This window comes from Lissotriton helveticus, chromosome 1_1, assembly GCF_964261635.1.
Source record: "Lissotriton helveticus chromosome 1_1, aLisHel1.1, whole genome shotgun sequence".
Taxonomy (NCBI): Eukaryota; Metazoa; Chordata; class Amphibia; order Caudata; family Salamandridae; genus Lissotriton; species Lissotriton helveticus.
Genome location: NC_136057.1, coordinates 1,935,556,501 through 1,935,575,320, shown reverse-complemented (window position 1 = coordinate 1,935,575,320; position 18,820 = coordinate 1,935,556,501). Strand labels below are relative to the sequence as shown.

General features: G+C 46.3%; 1 protein-coding gene across 1 annotated transcript in view; it reads left to right on the top strand.

Annotated features, from left to right (window-relative positions):
- The window catches only part of XPR1 (xenotropic and polytropic retrovirus receptor 1), a 577,436-nt gene that overhangs the window by 313,840 nt on the left and 244,776 nt on the right, over window positions 1-18,820 (top strand). The window contains exon 5 of the mRNA XM_078643514.1: window positions 9,533-9,682. Within this exon, the coding sequence (XP_078499640.1) occupies window positions 9,533-9,682 (150 nt within the window). The remainder of the gene's footprint in view (window positions 1-9,532; window positions 9,683-18,820) is intronic.

Below are 18,820 nucleotides of genomic sequence, written 5' to 3'. Positions count from 1 at the left end.
GCCTTGGCCTGGGCTACTGGTGCCTTGGCCTGGGCTACTGGTGCCTTGGCCTGGGCTTCTGGTGCCTTGGCCTGAGCTCCTGGTGCCTTGGTTTGGGCTCCTGGTGCCTTGGTTTGGGCTCCTGGTGCCTTGGCCTGGGCTCCTGGTGCCTTGGCCTGGGCTCCTGGTGCCTTGGCTTGGGCTCCTGGTGCCTTGGCCTGGGCTCCTGGTGCCTTGGCCTGGGCTCCTGGTGCCTTGGCCTGGGCTCCTGGTGCCTTGGTTTGGGCTCCTGGTGCCTTGGCTTGGGCTCCTGGCGCCTTGGCCTGGGCTCCTGGCGCCTTGACCTGGGCACCTGGCGCCTTGACCTGGGCACCTGGCGCCTTGACCTGGGCACCTGGCGCCTTGACCTGGGCACCTGGCGCCTTGACCTGGGCACCTGGCGCCTTGACCTGGGCACCTGGCACCTTGACCTGGGCACCTGGCGCCTTGACCTGGGCACCTGGCGCCTTGACCTGGGCACCTGGCGCCTTGACCTGGGCTCCTGGCACCTTGGATCCTTGGCTTGGGCTCCTGGCGCCTTGGTTTGGGCTCTTGGCGCCTTGGTTTGGGCTCTTGGCGCCTTGGTTTGGGCTCCTGGCGCCTTGGTTTGGGCTCCTGGTGCCTTGGTTTGGGCTCCGGGTGCCTTGGTTTGGGCTCCGGGTGCCTTGGTTTGGGCTCCTGGTGCCTTGGTTTGGACTTCTGGTGCCTTGGTTTGGACTCCTGGTGCCTTGGCCTCGGCTCCTGGTGCCTTGGCCTGGGCTCCTGGTGCCTTGGCCTGGGCTCCTGGTGCCTTGGTTTGGACTCCTGGTGCCTTGGTTTGGACTCCTGGTGCCTTGGCCTGGGCTCCTGGTGCCTTGGTTTGGGCTCCTGGTGCCATGGTTTGGGCTCCTAGTGCCTTGGTTTGGGCTCCTGGTGCCTTGGCCTGGGCTCCTGGCGCCTTGACCTGGCACCTTTGCTCCTTGGCTTGGGTTCCTGGCGCCTTGGCCTGCTCTCCTGGCGCCTTGGCCTGCTCTCCTGGCGCCTTGGCCTGGGCTCCTGGCGCCTTGGCCTGGGCTCCTGGCGCCTTGGCCTGGGCTCCTGGCGCCTTGACCTGGGCTCCTGACGCCTTGAGCTGGGCTCCTGGCGCCTTGGCTCCTGGCGCCTTGACCTGGGCACCTGGCGCCTTGACCTGGCACCTTGGCTCCTTGGCTTGGGCTCCTGGCGCCTTGACCTGGCACCTTGGCTTGGGCTCCTGGCGCGTTGACCTGGCTCCTTGGCTTGGGCTCCTGGCGCCTTGACCTGGCTCCTTGGCTTGGGTTCCTGGCGCCTTGGCCTGCGCTCCTGGCGCCTTGGCCTGGGCTCCTGGCGCCTTGACCTGGGCTCCTGGCGCCTTGACCTGGGCTCCTGGCGCCTTGACCTGGGCTCCTGGCGCCTTGAGCTGGGCTCCTGGCGCCTTGAGCTGGGCTCCTGGCGCCTTGGCTCCTGGCACCTTGACCTGGCACCTTGGCTCCTTGGCTTGGGCTCCTGCGCCTTGGCCTGAGCTACTGCCTTTTTGGTCTGGACCCTACTGTCTTGGTAGGGCACCTCCCAACTTCTGTTGGTGGTTGTTTTCTCGTCGCTGCCTGCTGGTATTGTGTGCTGTCCTTTGTCAACTCCTCCTCCTCTTTCAGTACTCCCTTGCTTTCAAAGGTTTTCTCTTGCTTCCTCTGGCTCACATTGACTTCTCTGGCCCTCACTCTCTTTTTTCTGGCTATCCTGTTCGAACAGTCTCTCTAGCACTTCCCCTTTTCTCTGCTATCGGTTTGTCATATTTGTTTTACTTTAGTTCTTACTCTTTCTTTCACTTCGCCCAGCACTCCAACCACTCACTATTTGACACCCCCCACTCCCCCCGGTCTGGCTTTGATTCACATATACCCCAGCTCTTCCGTGCTTCCTTCTCCCTCGTTTTCGCCTGCCCCACAACCCGTAGGTCCCTCTCCTAAGTTTCCCTCATACCCCTTCCACTCCCCGCCCACCTCTCCATACTCCTGCCGCATGGCAGTCACTCCCTTCGGCTTTTTCTCTCTCCCTCTGCCTTCTGTCACTTTTTCCAGTTTAGCTGGTTCTCCCTCCCTTTCACCTGTCTGTCAATGACTGCTTTCCATTTAGCTCTCACTTACTCCCATGTGGTTCTCACTCACTCTCTCCTGGAAGTAGAGCATCGCTCCTTTCTCGTTGTCTCGCTCTTTCATTGTCAGCTGTCACTCCTCTCTCCCTCACTTCCCCCGGCACTCCTCGCTTTCCCCTGGTTCTAGGGTGACCAGAATTGTAAAGCCAAAAACCGGCACATTTCAAGGAAATAGAAGAAGAACTACAATTTTACTTCAAGATTGACAGCGCTCCTCAAAGAATTCCAGATTAGGCAGTTAGAACATACATAAAAAGCAATTTTTTAAACCCAGTAGCTTGCCTGATAATGAAATTGTTTTCTTGAAACAACTGATATCTTTCCCTGTTTTGTAAACATTAAAAAGCACCTCCTGTCGTTTCCAGTCGATCCTCTCTAAAAACCGGGAAAGAAGCTACATTTCCTGAAATCTGCCAACAGCTGGTGAAAAACCGGGACCGCCCTGGCAAATCCGGGACGCCTGGTCACCCTGGCTGGTCCCCACGTGGTCCTGGCTGTCTGTCTCTCACTCCTCTGGCTCTCTCGCGCTCTTCTTTCGTCATCACGCTTTTCACATGACCTCGAGCCTCCCTGACACCCTAGCGCCACCATTTCATTCTACATTAATGGTTTTTCAGTTAAGCTGTGCAAATCCACCATACAGTGAAAACATTTCTGCTTCATAACCCCCAAATTAGGGTGACCAACCGTCCGTAAATTTCACGGACAGTCCGTCATTTCGGCCGTCTGTCCGTTGTCCGTGAAGGATCTTTTAACGGACGCCATTTGTCCGTAATTGTAATAGGGCACCGGTTGCAACTCCCTGAAGCCGGCACAGCTTGTCCCCACCTCCCTTCTTGACTCCGATGCTGAGGTCGGGTGTAACACTCAGAGGCAGACAGCAGTACAAAAGCTCAGATACCCGGCAGCACTGGAGGAGCACAGCGGGGTGGCAACCCTGACACCTTCAGCCTTTGATGAGCTGTTAAAGGAAGGTGACTGAGAGGGGGGAGGGGGCAGCTGCAGGGGCATCTTATTCTGATGCAAACAGCCCTGAATGAGGCATGTCTCCGCAATTTAGAGGGGCCTCACACATTCCATTTCTGCCCAGGGCCCCAAACATCCTAGAACCGGCCCTGATTAAACCGAGGCAGCACGTGAGCGTAATTACTGTCACAAAAATGTAAGTAAACCTCGGTTCTTCAAACATGCAGTCTATAATGTAAGAAAATAAAGAAATGGTACACTCGCATCCACACTGATTAACAAAGTATCGAGGACTATCACTTAAATCAGTTCTCTTGGAGTATCTCCTTTAAGTACTGCACATCACAGTGGGGGGGGGGGGGGGCAAAACTAAAATTTTTATTTTGGAAAGAGAGCCTGTCTCATCGTTGTCTTGTCCATGAGGGGGTGAGGAGCCCTACCCCACCCTGGAAGAGACCAAGATGATACTAGAATACTACATGCCCACCCTGGTGGATCCTGTTCCCCCTCCTGTGATGGCTCCTGCCCCCCCCCCCCCCCCCCCGTGATGGCTCCTGTCCCCCCATGTGGCGGCTCCTGTTCCCCCCCCCCCCCCCGCCCATCCCCTTCCGCCTGTGATGGCTCCTGTCCCCCCCTGTGGTGGATGCTGTCTCTGCCCTGGGTGGCTTCTGTCCCAGTCCTGGAATGGCTCCTGCAGCGAGGGTGAAGTTCTTGATGGGTCTCTTCTCAAAAAGGCTCAGCTAAAAATTAATATGAAAAGGTGGGCGAGTGAGCAAGTGAAGGGATGGCTGGATGAATTACTGAAAGGGTGAATGGATGAATGAAAGATTGAATAGATGGATAATGAGAGGATGGATGGATGGATAGATGAGTGAGTGGAAGGATGGAAGAGAGAAAAGGTAAATAGCTGGATGTATGGGTGGACGGGTAGCTGGATGGGTAAAAGGGTGGATGGATGAGTGAAAGGATGGATGAGTGAAAAGGTGGATGATGAGTGAGTGGGTGGATGCATGAGTGAAATGATGGATGGATTGATGAACTGATAAGTGCAAGGGTGAATGGATGGACAGATGAGCGAAAGTGGTGGATGTATGGATGGATGAGTGAATGAGTGAAAAGGAAGGTAGATGGACAAAAGGATGAATAGATGAGTGAAGGAGTGAAAGGATAAATGGATGAGAGAAAGGATGGATGAGTGATAGGGTCAATGGATGGATTCATGAGTGGATGGGTGAGTAGGTGGATAGATGGAAGGAAGGATTGCTAAGTGAAGGGGTCGATGGAGAGAGAAAGGGAGGATGGATGACTGAAAGGGTGGATGGATGAGTGACTGGGTGGATGGATGTAAGTGAAAGGATGGCTGGATGGGTGAAAGGGTAAATGGCTGGATGGATGAGAATGGATGGATGGATGGGTAGAGGAGTGGATGAATGAGTGCACAGATGGATAGGGTGAAAGGATGGATGGATAATGGATGGATGAGTGAAAGGATGAATGAAGGGATGGATGAGTGAAATGAAAGATGGAAGGATACATGATGGATAGGTTTGCAAATGGTTGAATATGTTTGGATATGGCTGGGCTTACTTAAATACCATTGCGCGACCTCTGATGTGTCTGTAAAACTTACCCAATTGTCCTGAAGTTTTGTCCTGAATTTTGACCTCCTGTCCTGAATTTGTGTCCTGAATTTTGACCCTTTGTCCTGAATTTTTACACTCACCGTCCTGAATTTGCACCAATGCCAGTTGGTCACCCTAACCCCCATCCTTTTATGTACAGGTGGGTTGTGTCCGTCGTTTTGGTTATTGTACGTGGTCTGGCTGTGCTGGATGGTAAAGCTCGTGAACTTGCTTACACGCTCCCTCGCAGCGCACAGTTTTATGTGCTCTTCAGAGTCCCGTGGCGATCGCAAATTGTGATAATCGGGCCCGTGTTAGCCATAGTATGGCAACCCTTTGGACCGACAGCAGTGTTATTAACGAGTCTCACGAGCCCTGTAAACAAATATTGAAACGACAACGCAGGTTGAAAATGCAAGAGCTGCGCGCGCTTACAGGAGGGGGCAGAACCTCACAGGGTGGGAGTGGGGGAGGAGGCGCCCCCGGTGCTGGGGGCGGGGTGGTGGTACCCCCCTGTTCTGTTTCCTTCCTTCTTTCCTCATCCTATTCCTACCCCCCTGCTTTTGCCCCTGAAACCCCCCATCAACTCCCCTAGGAAGAGCTGCTGATTTTGCCTTCTGTCCGTTGCATCTGAAGGTTCCTCTGATGTGCCCGGCACACGAGGGGTTAAGTCAGCGGGTAGAAATTCATAACTTTGCTTGAGGGGGAATGTGGAGTTATTATCATTCTGTTGAATCTTTCATAGGGTTTGTTATGAGAGCTGGCTGCTGCCTGTCCCGGGGGCGGGAAGTGGGGTGGGGGCTTTGGGAGCCGGTGATAGTAATTAGTGTGGGGAGTGCATTAATGAGGCTTGTTAATGCATTGGCGCCCAGCTCACCTTTGCCCCCGCGCATCATACCGGCGGGTTATTAAAGCGCTGCAGGCACCGCGAGTGGAACTCATTTGTGAGCAGCAGGTGGGGCCTCTCTGGGGCCAGAGACCCTTTTCAAGCCGTCCTGTCTGTGTGCACACCCTGCAGTGGTCTACCGAGGGGGGGGGGGGGGCACCTCGGTGCATACCATGTTTTACACACACTGCTTCCTTCAGTGATCTATGGAGGAGAGCAGTGCACCCCGTCTGCCCCTCTTCTGTGGTCTGCACCTTAGAGTGGTCTACAGAGGAAGGGGTGTACCACAATGTACACCATGTTTTACTCTGCATGTCTTCTTCCTGCAATGATCTTTGGAGGAGTTATGGATTAGAGCAATGCATCTCATGTGTTCCTCTCCGCTGATATACGTCCTAAACGGGTCCAGTCAGCAGGAAGCGAGCACCACGATGTATATATGCCATGTTGTACACTCCATGTCTACTTACTACAGTGATCCATGAAGGAGACAAGGCAGCAAGCAATGTATCCCATATACTCTATCCCCCTGTGTACACCTTAAAGGGGCATACAGAGGAGAAAGGAGCACCGCAATGAACACCTTCTTTTACACTTCATGTCTACGTCCTACAGTACCATATGGAGGAGGAAAGACGTCGACCAATGCTTCATGTGTTCCTACCCAGTGTACACCTTAAAGGAGGGTCTACTGAGGAGGAAAGGAACACCACAATTTACACCATCTTTTATGCTCCAAGTCTACTTTCTACAGCGATCTGTACGGGAGAAAAGGCGAATAGCAATTCATCCTATGTGTTTTTTCGCTGATGTGCACCTTAAAGTTGTCTAAAGAAGAAAAAAGAGACACCACGATGTAAACAATTTTTTACGCTCCTTGTCTACATCTGTATGAAAAAGAGAAAAGAAGGTTTGTCCAACTAACCCTACATAGCATGTTCAATGAAACTAAAATACCAAAAACCATGGTGGCCAATGAGAACAAGTTCATGTACAACTTCAATCAATCAATCATAACACTTGTACAGCACACTACACACCGGTGAGGGTCTCAAGGCGCTGAGGGTGGGGAGTCCTGCTAGTGATCGAAGAGCCAGGTCTTGAGGAGTCTCCTGAACGCCAGTAGGTCCTGGGTCTGCTGTAGGTCTGTAGGTTGGTGGGGAGGGTGTTCCAGGTCTTGGCGGCGAGGTGGGAGAAGGATCTGCCGCTGGTGGTCGCTCTTCGGATGGAGGGGACTGTGGCGAGGGTGAGGCTGGCGGAGCGGGCGGGTGGGGGTGTAGAAGTTGAGTCGAGTGTTGAGGTATGCTGGGCTGGTCTTGTGGAGAGCTTTATGTGCGTGAATGAGGAGCTTGAAGGTTATCCTCTTGTTGACGGGGAGCCAGTGCAGGTCTCTCAGGTGTGGTTTGATGTGGCAGCGGTGGGGGATGTCGAGGATCAGACGCGCTGGCGCGTTCTGGATGCTTTGCAATCGCCTCAGGAGCTTGGCCGACGTTCCTGCGTAGAGGGCGTTTCCGTAGTTCAGCCTGCTGGTGACGAGAGCCTGGGTGACTGTTCTTCTTGTCTCGGTGGGGATTCACTTGAAGATCCTGCGGAGCATTCGGAGGGTGTTGAAGCAGGATGAGGAGACGGTGTTGACCTGTTTGGTCAACTTAAGGAATCACCAATGAAACCATCAATCATTCCTGGATCATGAATTTTAATTCAAACAAAATCAATCTAGAATTGTTCAACACTTGCATATGTAAACATTTTACACTCTGTGTTGTTATTTTTGACTTTAAGATCTCTGATTCTGACACAACAATATAACCATGCAAAAGAGTACAGTGAACTACATAGAATTACATATAACCACATTGTATAAAAGAGTACGGAGGGAATCTCAGCAGTGTATCATCCCATGTGTCCACTACATATGTACTTTCTACAGAGGTGTGTTGGAGAGCAGACTAGACAGACTGTGATGACTCCATAGCTTTCCACCAAGTCTGCTTCTTGCAGTGGCCTCTGAAGGAGGGAAGGAGTCCGCAATTAATTCTATGTCCTACAGAATACCTATTGAGGAGACTGGGAGTTGCATCCTATGTGTTCTACTATATGCCGGCTTCCTACAGTGACCTATTGATGCAGGGAGTACTGCGATGTATCCCATGTGTTTCACTATATTACTCCTTCTTACCGTGGCCTATGGAGGGAGTACAGCCATGAATCCCATGTGTTCCACTATGCCTACTTCTTACATGACCCATAGAGGGAGTACAGTGATGCATCCCATGTGTGCAGCTCCACGTGTACATTCTGCAGCAGCCTATGAAGGAGGGAGGGAGTACCGAGATGCATTATGCGTTCTTCTTCCCATCTACGTCCTACATTGATGCATCAAGAAAGAATAGATGCCCTGCGATGCCTCTAATTTGTTACATTGAATGCCTACATCCTACAGAGGTCTATGAAAGAAGTTCAGCAATGCATCCTCTGTGTTGCACTCCAAGTCTACAGCAAACTAGCCTGGCATGAAGAAGGGTGACATGCTTTTCACCCACGCTCCAAGTCTACGTCCTAAAATGGTCGATCAATGAGGGAGGGGCACAGGACTGCACCCCGTATGTTCTGCTTCAAGTCGATAAAGGAAGGAGGGGGAGGCAGCAACACCTCCCATGTCTCCTATCCATGTCTACACTACACCCTGCAGTACTCTATGGAAGCAGTAGCACGCACACAAAGCACTCCACAGCACCGGACCAGCCTACCTGAACAGCAGACTCAGCTTCCACACCCCCACCCGCCAGCTCCGCTCCGCCAGCCTCGCCCTCGCAGCCGTCCCCTGCATCCAACGAACAACCTCCGGCAGCAGATCCTTCTCCTACCTCGCCGCCAAGACCTGGAACACCCTACCTACCCACCTACGGCAGACCGAAGACCTACTCGCCTTCAGAAGACTTCTCAAGACCTGGCTCTTCGAGCAGTAGCGAAAACCCCCCGCTCAGCGCCTTGAGACCCTCACGGGTGAGTAGAGCGCCTTACAAATACCATGATTGATTGATTGATTAAGAGACGCAGCGAGGCATCATGTGTTCTGCTGCAGTAGTCCGTGGAGGAGGAACGAAGTCGCAGCACTACTTCTCATGCCTGCTGCTTCGCGTCTCCTTTCTGCAGTTATCATTCGAGAATGGAGGAATGCACAGCTCCACATCCCATGGGTTCTGCTCTGTGTACTTGCTACAGCATTCTATAGAGGAAGGCTGCACAACGATTCCCCCGTCTGCATCCTTCAGTGGTTTGTGGTGGCACCTAGCAACTTCGTCTGTTTAGCTCCAAGGTTGTATGCTGTAGCTGGCTATAGGGTAGGACAGCTCAAGTTATAAAATGGAAACCTCTGCATCTGCTACTGTCCGTGTCAGAAAGTAGAGAGGCTGATGCATCAAGCACTAACCAACCTGCTGGCCTCTTTTCTTCACCACTCCATCAAGCATTGAGGGTTTCGTCCATGTTCAGTCTCAAGTCAAGTCTGCAGGTCTGCATAGTCAGTCGATCTCAAACTGTTCGTCTATATTGTCAGTGCCATTCAGCACGCATGTATTCTGCAGCTGTTGTTTGAAGGACAGACTGAGAGCACTTTGCTCTATAATCTGAGTGTAGCCGACCCTTCCGTGTAATAATCTCCATCTCCGTGAGTTAAGCCTACCATTGTTGTCAATAACCTCCAGTCTGTGAGTGTGACTTATGCTAAGTAATCGAGGTTTCGGAGTGTAGTCGACTGCTGTGTGTAATAAACCACTAGTCTTTGGGTTCAGTATGCCCTCCGGTGCAATAACCCTTTCTTTTAACATACAGCCTTTATGTGTTAGGGCCGAAACAGTCTTTTCATCTGGCTCTCTCCTCTCACTGCAGAATCTGAACTTCACCGGGTTCCGGAAGATCCTGAAGAAACATGACAAGATTCTGGACACTCCACGGGGTGCTGACTGGCGTGTTGGCCACGTAGAGGTGGCTCCTTTCTACACTTGCAAGAAAATCAACCAGCTGATATCTGAAACAGAGGTATGTAGCACAGACTGATACTTTAACCACAAAGAAAGTCTTTGGCCTGGTAAACTGAAAAAAAAAAATTGGAACATTGATATGCATTTTCTTCCCCAGTTTACCAGGTTAATACATCAAATGTATGCAGAGCTTCACTAAAGCACATTTTGAATGGGTAGGCACTTCGTGAGGTTATAATTAAACATGGGATTGCCCTATGCAGTTTATTTTTTATTGAAAAATTATCCAGGCAAAGTGAGGTGATATCCTTTCACCTCACTGGGAATTTGGCTGCCAAGGATACCAGCACACCCAAAATCCTGCATGATGTTGCCTACAACTGGCTAGTGAGAAGTCAATAGCACTGATTTAGGGGTACAGCCTCCTTTTTAGGTCGCAGCTTACCATACAGCGCAGCTGTGTGGTATGTGAAGACATCTTGTGAAGTTTCAGAAAGTTGACCTGGGAATGCATTCTGCCTGTTACTTTTCATTGACTCTGTGGTTAGTAACTCATGTTTTCTTGCTTCCCATTTGCTGGTTTTATTTGCTTTAGGTTGTCCAGGTTGAGTTCGTCCTGCCTGATGAGAAAGCCATGTTTACTGTATTCTTCCACAAACTCTTTTTCTGTCAACAGGCCTTTACATCTTGTTCTTATCTTGTAAAGTTTGCTGGGTAGTCAGTGACCAAGGTCAAATGTCAAGCTGTGTTTTCGTGAGAGTCTGGTTATTTTGCTTTCGTCAAGTGCAAGTGTGTAGTGAGGAGGTCTGCGCAGGAAGTAGTAATTCAGTAAGATTTATTCAAGCAGGAAACAAGTAGCATAACAGGTAGTTATGTTCTGAAGGGGAGCCCTACCAGGAGCAGCCTGTCTGCTGCTCAGCCCATGCCCAACACTCACTTCACCTCTCTGTGTCCCAACATTCCGAGGCTCATCAGACTCCAACATTCTATTGGGTTCAGAGCACAGGCACTGGCTGAGCAGGTGGTGGAAAATACATTACAAGACATATGCAGAATACTACAAAGTGTTTCTAGGAAAGAGGAATGCAGCGGACTTTCTCTATGCAGCCTGCTTGTGCCCTTTATGTTTCTTAAATTTTATTTTGACATGGCCAACTCAAATAGTATCTCGTTCATAATTGCACAAAACATTGACACGTTAAAAAAAAAAAAATCCTTTACTTTGGCAAGTCCATTTCATTTGTGAAACTGCAATTTTGGGAACAAAGTAAATAAACACATTTCGTATCAGCCTAACATATGGTGATCTTGGGCAATCTACACTGTGTTTTCCCATTCAATGTGAAACACAGGATTAGATCTCCTTACAGGAAAGAGACAGCCACATTGTAACACAATGTAACAATAGTTGTTTTTTACTTTGATATGTAAAGCATATGCTTTATTTATGACATCTGTGGCAACTCGTTTTGGAGAGTTGGATACGTTTAAAGACGTTTTTTATGAACGCTTTTGTGTTTGTTAAAGCTGTAGGAAACCCACTGAACACTGATTATTGCTATATGTTACCACTGAGCAAGTGGTCACAAGCGCAGTTTCCTTGCAGGCACTAGGGCCATGATTTGAATGGTGCAGCAGGTGCAGTGCCACAGGCGACAAAAGCTCTATAAAACCCACTGAACACTGATTATTTCTATGTGTTACCACTGTTCAAGCAATCACAAGCGCAGTTTCTTTGCAGGCTCTATGACCCTGATTTGGATGGTGCATCAGGTGCCAAAAGGGGCCAAAAGGTCTAGGTTACCCACTGAACATCTGTTATTGCTATATGTTACCACAAAGCAAGTAATCACAATCCCGGTGGGCAGGGGATTAACCTAGCACAGTTCTAGACCTAGTTTGTGTGTCTGTCTCCAGACGAACTTCCAGCAGACTTGGTCTTTGTGTCAGCAGGAAGAAACGTTGGAGTCTAGAGTCTCAAATTTGGAGAAACCCACAACGCCAACACAAAGGGGGAGAGAAATCTTCACAATTTCCACTCATCAGCCTTTTGGGAGTAGCATCTCCTGGTGTACAAAAGTGCAGGTCATGGTCAAAGACTAATTCTAGACTTGTAAAGCGACTACTTTCTCCTGTCTCCCCACACTGCTTATCAACCTCATGAGCATGACAGCTGAACAGAACAAAAGAGCAGGACCTGCTAAGAGGCTTGTTATCCCTCCACTTATGGAGAAAACACTCTCTGCAGTCATCGCACAAGCTTCAGGAATGGCAGCAATAAAAAAATGCTCATCTGGCAGACTAAATCCAGCCCCCATTTTGTACAGAATTCTTACATGGAAAATCTAAAATGAATTTAACTGTGCCCATAGTCACCCATGACCAAATACTCCCGTTTCATCCTAAATATTTGCAGAATAAATCAGCAGAGGATGCAGCGAACGACCCTTTTGCAGCAGACTGGACAAACACTTTACATAGGGAAGGCCAGTATGCCATTTGGCCACTACAGGCAATAGATAAAGACAAATATACCTCGTTATCACGCAGACTTTTTCCCCGCAGGGAATTGCAACGTGGTCGTTACAATGACCTCGTTGTAATTCTGCATTCCATTACCCCGCAAGTCGTAACAACGACTTGCGGAAGGGGTGTGTGCTGGATGTTGGAATAGTACATTTTACTATTCCAACTCCAGTCTGTGTGGACATTAGATTTTAAATCCAACACTCCCCCCCCCCTCCGCAAGTCGTAGTTCAGACTTGCGGAGTAATGGTATGCGGAATTAAAATGCGGTCCTTGTAACAACCGCGTTGTAATTCCCTGCGGGGAAAAAGTTTTGTGGTAAACGTTGTTTACCGGTAAAGACTCGTATTCCGCCACTATAAATCAAAATGCTGCCACCTCTGTTAGTCCAGAGCAGTGTTCTATAATATTGGGGAAGAGAAATCACAGCAAGACCGTGAAATGGACCAAGGAAACCCTAAAAGATACTTGGGGGCTAAACAGAGAAAACTAATAATAAACTTTAAAAAACGAATGAAAAAACTAAAATTTTGCTAACGTACCTAAAAAGCACACATGCCAACTCTCATTTCTCTATAACAGAGAAATGCATTGTTTCCACAAGAGAGAAGACCCCACTAAGTTCCAGGGAACAGGGTACTGTAGACACTGAGAGTCAAAAAAGGATCCCTGGACTACACATGCTTTCCTTCACATTCTAGAATACCATTTGCACCCACCTATTTGGCACAGCAGACTCTCTATAAATGTATCACTCCAACACAAAAATATGACGTTTACAATCTTATTCTTTTATTTGTAGTTTGTTACTATTATTAAAATTCAGAACTGTGCTGAAGGATATTATTTAAAAACACAAGCAAATGTTCACATTCAATTCATAAAACATGTCAATTTAAAAAAAAGGAAAACAATGCAAATGATAAAAACCTAACAAATTATTCACATCAAAGATATCAAAACTCCACAAAACATAATAGATCACAACCTATGACCCCTCTTAACCTGTAGGATCAGAAATTCCTACTACCTTGATTAACTGACCCAATAACCTCATATATCTAGACCAAAATCACAGTATCCAAACTTATGGTAAATCTGTTATTTTGTAGGGTTTTCATTGGATTCTCTTATTCCAAGCGTCGACGCGTTTCGGTGTCGATTCATTGATCTAATGACACCTTCTTCAGGACAGCCACAATTTCATGGGGTCACTATTTCTATGTTTCTGTATATGTAAAACAACAATATATCCAAATTAATGGGGCACTCCTCACAGTTTATCTCTTTACATCATACATTACAATTTAATCAACATCCTTAATCTGAGAAACAGCAAAATTTGACTATTTCTGCTCGCCTTATTCAAACTATCCCCATGGGAATTTTCCATCCCCTCCGTTATATTTTAGTGTTGGGCTTAACTTCATAACCACTCCGATCATTCGTTCCCATCATTCACTCTGGTCCCTATCTTTACCTGCGTTTCATGAAAAGACTGGTGGATGCTGTTACTCCTCCCCAGACAGAGGTTCTATTCCAAAACAGGGATTTCTTCTCCTTTTCTATTCTTCAGGGTATCAAGCTATATTGGCATGTATCACCCTATTAAATCAAGAGATGATATTTCGATTTTTTAACCCGTTTGCTAATTTCAAGGACTTGTGCAATAAGGAGGGAATACCTTTCTCTTTTTGAGACGATGGGGAATTCAGTGGTGTAGATCAAATTTCTGCTTCACCCCTTGACCTCAAGCTCGTCATACAAGAGTTTATTTACCTAAGGAGTTTGGAAACATAGGATTAATCGATTTTTTTTGATAACTCCCTATTCTCATTCACACTATTACTTTTACTCTAGGTTTACCTCCGTGCGATATTCCACTGCACCCTGCCGATTTCTGTTCACCAGACAGTATTTCTTGTTTATCTGTGTTTTTCTTTTTCGTGGGAGTGCCCTGTTGGTAATATTACAGTTTATCACTCAAAGGTCTCCCTTCTCTCAATTAAGTTTTCAATTATTTTTCATGTTATCATTCTTACCTCTTTCTGATATTGGGCTTTACTCATCGAGGTAGAACTTCAGATTTCTGATTTTCATGAACTGGATACGTTCTGCAAGGTAGTAAATACATTTTACTAAGATTCGTTTTGAATCTTTTTACATCCTTCCATATATATGATAACTGGACATACTCTGTTGCAAGCATGTTAAGTAGCTCCCCTTTCCTATATCTGAGACGTGTAAAGTACTTCAGCGGTGTATATGTAAGTATATATATACCGGAGGGCGTATCCTCTATCAAGTTTGGTTATGTCAGTGTGCCCACTGGTCTAATATAATTACGGTTTTCCTAAATTGTCTTCCCTTTCCCTTCTCCATAACCCTTCGGTCTCCCGGTTCGGTAAATCGATTTAACCCCGCCTTTTTACATTCTTAAATACAAGGCTGGGGGGAGTAGCTAGCATCAAAAAGCGAGCCCCCTTTAAAACTTTGTGTTTACCGTGCGAAGAAATCCAGCATACCCACTACGATTTAATATTGGATTACGTTCCAGCAATAGATGGAGTGACTGAGCTTGATCAATACGTCTAACCCACCCATTGTGCCTATCTCTGTCTTCGGCTTAGGGCAGGGGGACACTTACCAAGTTTTCTTCCGTGCGTGCGTCTACCTCGATACCGCTTTCTAACCCGATTGAACGTTTCCGCCCTTTTTAACCTGATACGGTGCGCTACGGCCGTCTCCGCAGGTGTTTGATGACGTTTATAGTCACGCATGCGCATATCGCTATTTGATGTTATTTTACGGAGTCGCCATCTTGGACTTCCCTTATAGCGTTGTTTATTATTTTAAATTAGCGATTTCTGCTGATTGGCTAATCTTATCGGGTTACTATGTGTTCTATACTACGCCATGATTGTAGTGCTCGATGTCATATACCGATATGTTGTCCCCTTTCATTAACATCAACTCGTTTGTTTAGTTTACGGGTCTATTCCCTGGGGCGACTTTCTCCTTACTTTCCTTCTTTAAGTTCCCCACATTTTGCTTACCTGTCTTAGTAGCTATATTAGCAATTATATTATTAAAAAATTGTTACAGTATCGTACCCGAATTCTCCTATACATAGAATGTGGTCAGACATTGAGTACTCCAGGCGTTATTTCTTATGTGTGTCGAGGAAGCCTCATACATAAAAACATCATATGTAGGTCAACCCTCTTCACGCAATTCAGATGAGTGTTTCCCAATCCTCTTTAGAGTTTAGGCCTGCCTTGATGGTGTTAAACTTGGTTATATACCATTGTTCCTGCATCTTTCGTCTCTTTTTGCTGTCGCCCATCCTAGTCAGTTCTCTTATTTTCTCCAGGATGACCCACTTTATCTCTCCAATATCATGTCCCTTCTCTCTCCAATGATTTACTAATGGGGCATTTTCTTTGTTTGTTCGTATTGCTGATTTATGTTCCCCTACTCTGAGTCTGAGCTCCCTCCCTGTTTCGCCGATATAACCACAACCACAGGGGCAGAGAATCAAATAAATCACATTTTTACTTCTACAGTTATTCAGTGTGGTGATTTTATGTTTCACTGAGTTAAGGACAACTTCTTTAGTTATCATGCATAGATCACAAATGCTACAAGATCCACACTTGTGGTTTCCTATAGCTTTTCCCCCTAACATGTTTCTTTGGTTTTCCATCTTGTCCTCCCTGTAGGTATGGACAAGACTTGAACGGAGATTTTTATTTTTTCTGTAAGCATACATTGGACGCGGTATACTGGTCTCATTCCCATCATTTATTATTTTCCAGTTTCGGTTGATGATGTTTTTCATTTGATTCGCGATACTGGAAAATTGGCTCACCATCACTATTTTATCCATATCCTTTTTTTTTTTTTTCTTTTCTCCTTATCTAGTAGGCAATCCCTATCATAATATCTAGCTCTTTTCAAGGAGTGGCTGATTACTTTTTTTTTTGGGTAGCCTCTATCTTGAAAGTTTTGTTTCATTGCCTCAGCGTGTTTGTAGTAATCCTTTATTGTTGTACAATTTCTTCTTAACCGAAGAAATTCGCCAAAGGGTATGCTATCTTTCTGGCTCTTAGGATGATAGCTGTTGTAGTGTAATACAGTATTTCGGTCTGATTCTTTCTTGAAAAGCTCCACCATTAGTTGATTACCCTCAGCTTTTATACAAATGTCTAGGAAATTCACTTTAGAGTTGCTATAGGATGCAGTAAATTTCAGATTCTCATCCCCTAGATTAATCCAGGTTAGAAAATCTTTCAACTCATCTTCTGTTCCTTGCCAAATAAAGAAAATATCATCTATAAATCTAGTCCAGTTCCTGATATTTTCATAAAACGGACTGACTTCATTATAGATGTGTTTTTCTTCAAACATGCTGACATAGATACACGCCAGAGTCGGTGCGCAAGTAGCGCCCATACTGGTGCCCTTGTGCTGGATGTATAGATCTTTTTTGAACAAGAAGATATTATTCAGTAAAACCATAGATACACAGTGTAGTATGAAATCCTTACTCGCTCCTCTTATTTCTGTATTCTCCAGGACTGTCCTTACTACCTCAATTGTATCTCTCTGGGGTATGTTCGTGTATAGTGACTCTACATCTAGAGTCACCATGATTTCTGTTTCCCCATTAAAATGTATACCTTCTGTTTTCCCAATCATATCTGATGTGTTCTTGATATAAGATTTCTGAGCTTGTACTATGGGTTTGAGGAATTTATCCGCATATTTGCTCAGGGGTTCTAATAGCGAGTCAATAGATGCTACAATTGGTCTGAGGGGAGGATCCTCCATGCTCTTATGGACTTTAGGAAGTCCGTAAATTGCTGGAGTTTTCGGGCTGTTATTACTCAGAAATTTAAACTCCTCTTCACTAATCTCTCCATTCGTTCTCGCAGTTTGGAGGAGTGTTTCTACTTCCGACTTAAGTGCTCTGAGTCTTGTTTGAGATACTTTTTCATAGTGCAATTCATTAGATAGGAGGGACATCACTCTTCTGTTGTAGTCATCTGTATCTAGGACCACCACACCCCCTCCCTTGTCCGCTGGTTTGATAGTAATTTGGGTGTCACTGGCTAAGGATTCTATGGCTTCCCTCTGACTTTTAGAGATGTTATGCGGTTGGTATTGCTTCTTCTCCACCAGCTTCCCTATTTCCATTTTCACCACTGATTCAAAGGTTTCAATATTTTTGTCCACCATTCCTAAACTAGGTGTGAAGGTTGATTTTGCTCGGAGTCCTGAGTCTGTGGGGGCATCTTTTTCGGGTCTGTTTTCGAAAAATCGACGTAATCTGATTTTTCTGAAAAAATACCTAAGATCCTTCTCTATTTGAAATTTATTAATGCCCGCCGTGGGGACAAAATTAAAATCCATCCCTAGTACTTGTTTTTCTATTGCTGTCAGTGTTCTGTTTGAGAGATTTATTATCTGGGTTTTTGTTAATTCCAGTAGACCTTGTTCCTTGTTCTTTTGTATTCCTGAGGGGCCTGGGGTTTCTGATAATCCTGGTCCTGGTCTCTCATCGTGGGCTTCCTTACATAGGACCCCCTGCCTCTGTTCCCGTAGCCTCTCCGAGATCTCTGTGGGCGCTGACCTAAAAAATTGTCATATTCCCTACTCGACTGTGCATATTCCTCATCATCCCTTGTGGGTGCTTCATCTTCCCCACTACTCTCCCATTAATTTGGATATATTGTTGTTTTACATATACAGAAACATAGAAATAGTGACCCCATGAAATTGTGGCTGTCCTGAAGAAGGTGTCATTATATCAATGAATCGACACCGAAACGCGTCGACGCTTGGAATAAGAGAATCCAATGAAAACCCTACAAAATAACAGATTTACCATAAGTTTGGATACTGTGATTTTGGTTTAGATATATGAGGTTATTGGGTCAGTTAATCAAGGTAGTAGGAATTTCTGATCCTACAGGTTAAGAGGGGTCATAGGTTGTGATCTATTATGTTTTGTGGAGTTTTGATATCTTTGATGTGAATAATTTGTTAGGTTTTTATCATTTGCATTGTTTTCCTTTTTTTTAAAATTGACATGTTTTATGAATTTAATGTGAACATTTGCTTGTGTTTTTAAATAATATCCTTCAGCACAGTTCTGAATTTTAATAATAGTAACAAACTACAAATAAAAGAATAAGATTGTAAACGTCATATTTTTGTGTTGGAGTGATACATTTATAGAGTCTGCTGTGCCAAATAGGTGGGTGTAAATGGTATTCTAGAATGTGAAGGAAAGCATGTGTAGTCCAGGGATCCTTTTTTGACTCTCAGAGAAATGCATTGTGCCAGTGGAGAATGCTCCATAAAACATGCTCGGCATCACTACTTCATTGAAGTGTTCAAATGAAAAAAAACAGCAAGAACCTCATACTGCTGCAGACAGGTCGTTGAAACGGCAAATATGCTCGTTGCTTGTTTAAAGTGCACTTATTTGTCCCAAAACATTTGCTTATCGTTTGCACCGAATGCACTTCCTGTTCCCAAAACACCAGTTTATCATACGCAGCAAAATCACTCATTTGCTCCAAAGGTTCAGCTTATAATTCGATGCAGATGCACTCATTTGTCCAACAATATCAGTTTTTCATTTGCAGCATGTTTCAGAATA